At 41.8% G+C, this 7423-nt stretch overlaps 1 protein-coding gene across 1 annotated transcript; it reads right to left on the bottom strand.

The window, feature by feature from the left end:
• Positions 1-615: 615 nt before the first annotated feature.
• Positions 616-1518, bottom strand: LOC127229546 (putative vomeronasal receptor-like protein 4). Its single transcript, XM_051194628.1, has one exon. It carries the CDS (start codon positions 1516-1518, stop codon positions 616-618), a length of 903 nt encoding a protein of 300 aa, XP_051050585.1.
• Between the last annotated feature and the right edge of the window lie 5905 nt (positions 1519-7423).

Raw genomic sequence — 7423 nt, 5'->3', positions numbered from 1 at the left:
ATTGGCCAGCAGCATCAACACTTTGGGGAGGGACATTTTGGAACCTAGCAATGTCAAACAATGGTAAGCAAATCTACTGTGCTGCAGTGACTTTGCTTGTCTCACTGTCATCTTCCCTCTGCAGTTACAAGCTCACCTCAGATAAGGGCCATCTCCTCGCCTCCATTTAACCCATTTTGTCTTCATTTTCTGGCTTTGGAAAAATGCACAGCACTTTTTCTGACAGCACACTTACCTCCAACAATGAGAGGCAAAAAAAAAAAAAAAAAAAAACACCACATGACAGGGATGGCAGGACTCTGCTTTCTATTAAGATTTTGCAGTGCTAGACATTTTATGGAAAGAAAATAGATTATTATGATATTAATTTAATGTCATGATGCATTAGAACATGTAGGCAGATAGCAGTTTGGTGGGAAATGCCTGTAGTACCAGCATTTGGGATTCTGAGGCATTTCCATGTGAGCCTGTTCTACCTACTGCCTGCCAGGTCAGTCTATGCTACATAGCAAACATTATGTCACCCAGCTCTAAAATTCATCCTGACAAAGCAGCTTACAATGTACATAACTTTAGCTTGTAGAGTTTATGTGTAGAATGTAATTGCTACACTTCTCAGTGAGCATGCAAGACATTAGGAACTCGAACATCTCTGTTGATCAGAACATAGGGGCTAAAACCAGCATAACCAAGTTCTAAAAATGTTTTAATATTTAGTGAGATAGAGTCATGTATCCCTGTGAAACCAGTGTAAAAGGAGAGAATGAAATCTACCCAATAGAAGAAGAGGAAGCAGGACATTAGAATGAGAACACTCCAGGTAGCTCTGATTTCTGGAGGGGAATTGTTTTCAAACCTGGAGCTGTGAAGGTAGAGGACACGCTTGTGATGCTTATAAAGATAAAGAGCCATGGACCCACTGCTCCAGCCCATCAGACTCTGAAAGATGACATCCCGAAGAGTCATGAGAGACAGGAATAGCCACTTGATTATATGTCTTGATTGCATCATATAGCAATGACCAATGAATGTTTCAGGTACAGACGTGTTCAAGCCACCACCTGCTTTGATATAGCAGAGCAAGTTGGAACTTATGAGAACATTAATCATCCAAAAGAGGAGGAGAAAGGGAAGAACTTGCTGTGAGGTCTGTGGTTTTAGCTTTGTCCAAAGAGTGGTCCTGGGATTGATGGTGACAGCTTGGACCACACTGAGGAGACAGGTGGTACAGATGGAGAGGCCCCGTGACATCCTTGCCAGATAAACCACAGCTTTACAGCCAATATCTCCTAAGAAATTTTTGAAATAAAACATTGTGGCTATGTCTTTGATCCCTGTTGTACAAATAATGATCATATTAGAAAATGCCAAGTGGATGAGAATAAGGTCCACAGGCTTTTTCTCAGTCCCCAAGACAGACATGTATATGTGTCTCACAAATATTAGGATATTTCCCACAATTCCAGGTCCAGATAGAGAAAGGACAATTATCGTGTGGACAATTTTATTCAACTTCATCTTCTGACTTTGTGCACAGCACTAGGGAAAATCATTTGAGAAATACATGTAAGATTTTCTCTGTTTATTCTGATAAAAATAATGGTATCAATTATATAAACACAGATGGTTCTTTCCTTAATGATGCCTGGTTATATTCTTTATTTTCCCAGTTTGTTTATTTTCCATTCCCACTGAAGTGCTGCTAGCTACAATCAGGGCATAAACTTTAGTTTTCCTGCCTTTCACAATGACCCTTCTTTGTCTCCTTCATCTTTTATCTATAGTCATATGACCATGCTCTTCCTGGACAAAAGCTAAATACACAGCATCACTTCATCAGTTTTCTGAACAACTAAACAACACAGTCCTGAATATTAGCCTGACAGGCTGCTTCCTTTTCTCTCATCACATCCAGTGTGACCTCAGGCTCCTGGACCATGTTGATGCCTCACCCTGATCCTCTTCATTGCCCCATATGCAACCATCACCCCATTCTTGTGCTAAGAAAAAGCTCACAGCTTCTCAGAAAGTTGTTCTTGGTCAAGTGGTCCAGTTTCTCTGGGAAATCATATGGTATTCTCCTCTTCCCAAACACTTTGATCATAAATTATATAAAGGTTAGTGACTCAGTGGGGAGTATGAAAGTCTAGATCACTGGCCTCAGGGTGGGACTAGCTGTGATTAAAAATTGTGTTCCTAATATTCATGGATAGAATCATGCTGAAGGTGAGTTCCTGCTTGCTCTACTTCCTGTTGCCTCTCTTTCCCCTGGGAATACTTCCCCCATTATAACACCGGGAAACTGTTCCTGTGGAGTCTTAACAAAGGTGTGTTTAGCTCATAGCTTTAAGGTTGGTTCAGGTTAGTTATGTTCCCAATCACAATTCCCAAGCCTATGAGTCCTCCCCAGGATCTCACACTGTGATTGGCATCATTTTATGTATGGTATCTTCCCCCTGTTTTTTTACTTTCTCTGTTGAAGTCGAAATGACCTGTGAAGCAGATACTCCATTGTTTCATCCTCACCAAACACAGAGCTTCACATAACAACCTTAATTTCTCTTGTCCTCTACAATTAGGCATCTGTTCCTCATTGAAATTACTTCTGACTTACCTTGAACCTCCTCTTACAAATGTAACCCTGGCCCTTACCTTTCCACAGAAATATGTCCTATATCCACAGCTGATGCTTGCCCTACTACCATGCTTGTAGCACCTTGCTTAGAGTCTCATCTCTTCTGCTTTCCCTGCCCTAAGAAGGGCACCTGCGTATGTGCTCCCTTCCTGCACTGGGAAATGAGCAGGCCTCAGAGACACTGGTTCTGTATGTAGTGTGTAAGTATTAGCATAATGCCTGCTCAAAAGTTTATAGCTGCTCAAGGAAGCTGCTGGTTTTAAAACTGCACTTTCATCATAGAGATGAACTGACAAAGTAATTTTGAGAAGCATTTGAGTTGGGCTCTTCATTAAAACTGATAAACATTAGTATCCTCAAGAAGGCAGTTCACTTTGGATGACACATTTAGAAAGTTTCAGCACTTCATAACTTCTGCAATGATGTGAGCTTCCAGGCTTCAAACAATTTAGTGATGGGCTGAGTCATCCTTTAAGAACTTACCAACAAGGCTTTATTTTCTCTCCAAATCCTTCTGTACTGAACTGCTTATGATTTGATAGCTTTTCATATGTTCATAGGTGATCTCTGAGATACCAATTGCAAAATGTATAACCATGAAATTGTCTTTGATTTCCTACAGTGCCAGAACTTTGTTGGAAAAGCTTCTTCTCTCTCTCTCTCTCTCTCTCTCTCTCTCTCTCTCTCTCTCTCTCTCTTTCTCTCTCTCTCTCTCATGTCTATTCGAGGGTGATTTGGTTACAAACATCTTCATATACATATTTGATACACTTTCTTAACCATCACTCTCCCAGCATGTAAGAAATAGCAAACAGCAATCTGTGTGAAATTAATCAAATCAAGGTTTTCTTTCAGAAATGGCTCATGGGTAGATGCAAGGTCCAGATATATAAGAGAGAAATCAGTAAACTAAAGAAGAATAAATTGCAAAATAAACAACCTCAAGCTTTGCAACCAGCTATCCTGTCTGTCAAAGCCCACCTTCCCTAACCGCTCTACTCCTGACTTTGAACATTTAGCTTGGCACCTTTAAGGCTCACTTATGTAGAGATGGTGCTTGCTACCATTCATGTGTGTTGTCAGGATTCAATGGAGCAAAGGCACATAGTGCTTCCACAGTGCCTGCAAGTGTTGCCCATGCTCCAGTAGCACTGCTCTATGTTTGTGTCACGTCCAGTAGCACTGCTCTTGCACAGTGTTATGTTTGAGTCTGGACAGGGAAGCTGTGGGAATGATAACACCAGAACAAGGAAGGGCAAAACTCCCTCCCCCCTCTTTCTCAGAGGCTAAAGGGCACCAGATCTAACATATTATACAGTAGAACCTTTCACTCCTGTGAGGACAAGCACACAATTGGAGAAACTGCAGAGAAAAAATGCTTCCTCACACTCAAGCCGAAATCTCAGCCCATGTCTCCTATACCTTGCTTGGGCTGGCATGAGCATCTCCAGCCCAGTGCAGCCCATGCAGCTGCACATGGTTCCCTCATGGACATAGAAACAATTCTGCATGGCAGGTGGGAATGAGAGATCTTCCCCTTCCTATTGCTCAGTGACCAGGGAACCCGGACCCTTCTCTTCAACCGCCTTCCCTCCCCATTCCTTCCTCATGGCATCTCTGTCAAGGTGAAAGGCGGCTGCAGTCCACTATGACATGATGGACCACTTACCTGTGGAGTCTGTCTGTGCGGGCTCAGGATGGGTGTTCTCAGCACAGCCAAGCTCTGTTTATCGTCCTCAAGCCATGTGCTCCCAGCAACTGTCATTGCTGTTAGGATGTCACCATTGGAGTTTGGCTTCTCCAGGGAAAAAGGTTTCCTCATGCACCTGTCCATCCTGGATGCCAGCCCTGTGCTCTCCCTGGAGTCCTGTCATTTGTTGAGGCAAAAACTTTCTGTTCCTAGTCACAGTCCCTGTGTGATGACAAGGAGGGCTGTGAGGATGAACAGCACTATGAGTTTCCTGGCTCCTGGGAATTAAATATCTAGTATACACAGATAAAATGGTAAATAAAAATAGGTTCAATAAAATGAATCAATAATAAAAAAAAAATAAAAGTTTAAACAAAATTAAAAAGAAGCTCAGTGACACCATGAAAAGTCGGTGGTTGGTCTTCAGATGCAGTGTCCAGGCTGGAGCAGCAGGGAACTTTTTGGAGGTCTGTCTGTTCCTTGCTCTGAGTGCTAACTTTATTCAGAGGAGTCAGTTCCCCTCCTGGCTGAGTTTTCCATTTCTCCTCTACTTTGTATGTAACTCTCTTTAATTGTTCACTGTCAAACAATGGACTTCTGTCTTTAAAGATCAGATTGTTCAGTCATTGTCCCGATCACATGGAGAAGGGTTATTTATAATTAATTCTAAGAACCACACATCAGGTCTGGGTGTGTAACACCAGCTTGAGAAATAAAGTCTTTAGTTCTCATTTGCCCTTAGACACAGAGGAGATCCAAGGAGAACGCACTGGACTCACCATCCACACAGCCAGCTCTGTAGAGAGGCTCAGCTCACACTTCCCCAACTCTGCCACTCCTTTTCCTTCCCAGGGCCCATCCTGGTAATGCACTGGAGTGGCCATATTGGAGAACTAATTTCAGGAGACTTCTCCCTCCCCCACAGGGGCATCTGTGCTAAGATAGATATGAGAAGATGGGGAGTAGAAGAGAAGAGGGCTCTTAATCTTTCTCAGAGACACCCTGTGTTGTCTAAGCCCTGGGTCTCTTTCACTCTCCTGAAAGGGAGGCTCTGGCAGTTCTTGCATTAGCCTGTGTCTTACTGAAACTTTAGTGTCAGCCCTGGACTGCAGGCGGTTGCTGTACAGACACACATTCTCTCCTTTTATTCTTTTTCAATCTTAGGCTTATCTGTGACTTAGAGGCTCTCTCTCTCTTTCTTTTTCTCTTCCTCTCTCTCTCTCTCTCTCTCTCTCTCTCTGTCTGTGTGTGTGTGTGTGTGTGTGTGTGTGTGTGTGTGTGTGTGTAAGACAAAAATCTCTTTATATAGTGTGTGCATATATGTAGCATCTTCCTTCAATGTGCAGAATACAAACTCTTCTAGCCTGTGACCTCCAAGGTCTTCATTCTCAATCATAAAGAGTCCTTGAAAGTTGTGGTCATGTTCATTTTTATATTGTTATCACAGTGTTTTTCTGCTTGATCCAGTTTTTTTGTTTTTGAATACTTCTCACTGTTTTCTACTTGGCTTATTGAGTTTTCCATTTCTAATATTTCTGTTTGATTTTCTTCAAAATTTGAATTTTCTTGCTGAATGTCTAATCTGTGCTGCTGACTTTCTGATCTACATCCTGAGTTTACTGAATGTTTCTGTCTGGGCAGGGCATGGGTAGCCTCCAGGCAGCCCAGGGCTGGAAGGAAAGTCCACAGCGAAGGCATATACCAGACTTTTCCATCTGAGGGAGTTAGGGAAGAAGGCACTCACATACTCTCTTGATTGTTTTCTGCAGACCTTTTCTTTATTCTTCTTTTGCATTCTCTATTTCTTCTTTCATTCTTGTTTTCCTTCTAACTCTATCTTTACTCTTGATGTTTCCCTTCGAACCCTCATCCTTGATGTTTTCCTTCTGGCCCATTTTAACTCTCTTTTACTCTAATCCTATTTTTCCCTTATAGTTTATATAGTCCAGCAAGATCTTTCAGACAGAATAAAAATTATAATGTGATTACATTCTGGTTTTCAAGTGAATGAATAGAAGTAAAAAAAAAAAAAAACCAGCATGGTTTCCATATCCCTTACATAATTAAATATTTTATGTACTACAGGTGAAACACAAATATTCCCAGAACCCACATATATTCATACTCAAGCAACTTGTTATAAATTAACAAGTTGCCATGTAGGCAAGCAAGCTATTCTTCTCTATCATGTCTTTTACTGACAGGCTGCATTTTGTAATTACAAAGGAAGGGCCAATTACTTTATTACTTACCTTGAAAGGTAATCTTATAAGGATTCTTACCAGCTCTATTTTAAATCTTTGGGGTACATACCCACTCATCAATAGTTCTTATGTCAGAAATTTGAAGGCAGAAATGGGTATAAAGAATTGATCATCAACCAACCTTAACAAGGAAAATATGTCATCTAGTAACAATTGGGCTGCTTTGTACTTCTGACCTCAGCTATGTGTTCTTGTGAACTTTAGATTGTTTTCTAGGGTTTTTCCATCTCAAAGCCATTACCAAAACATTGGATCAAACATGAAGTTATTTTGAATCTTTGTTTCAGCTAATGATGCAACTGAAACCTGTCACCATGTCTTTCTTCGTTAGGAGAATGAGAGCCAGCCTGGCTCCTGGGCACTCAAATATTTTTGTTAATCATTAACCTGAGTTATGGTCTATATAGCATTTTAGGTGAAACTCACAGGCCCTGGCTATGTAACATTTCCTTGAATTTATTTTTATTCATTAAAACTCTGTATAAGCTAGCATAATTATTATCAATTAGACAGCACAGCTTATGGAGGAATCATCTTAAATGGCAATCCACAGGTACCAGTAGAATGGGAAGTTTTCATTAGATAAACACACTGCACTACAGGCAGTGGGGTCTCCCAGATCCATTCACACCACGCCAGATACCAGAGAAAGATCAGAGCAGCAAACATGTAAAGGCACAGCAGAAGAAAAAGACACTCTGGGGTCTGGGGTCTGGGGCCTGGGGTCTAGGGCCTGGGGTCTGGGGCCTGGGGTCTGGGGCCTGGGGTCTGGGGCCTGGGGTCTGGGGCCTGGGGTCTGGGGCCTGGGATCTGAGGTCTGGGACCTTGTCTAAC

The sequence above is a fragment of the Phodopus roborovskii genome, unplaced genomic scaffold (genome assembly GCF_943737965.1).
Source record: "Phodopus roborovskii unplaced genomic scaffold, PHOROB, whole genome shotgun sequence".
Classification (NCBI taxonomy): domain Eukaryota; kingdom Metazoa; phylum Chordata; class Mammalia; order Rodentia; family Cricetidae; genus Phodopus; species Phodopus roborovskii.
This window is presented reverse-complemented; position numbering and strand designations above follow the sequence as displayed.

Excerpts from the sequence above, each read along its gene's own strand:
- LOC127229546 (XM_051194628.1), bottom strand. The coding sequence starts at position 1,518 with ATGAAGTTGAATAAAATTGTCCACACGATAATTGTCCTTTCTCTATCT.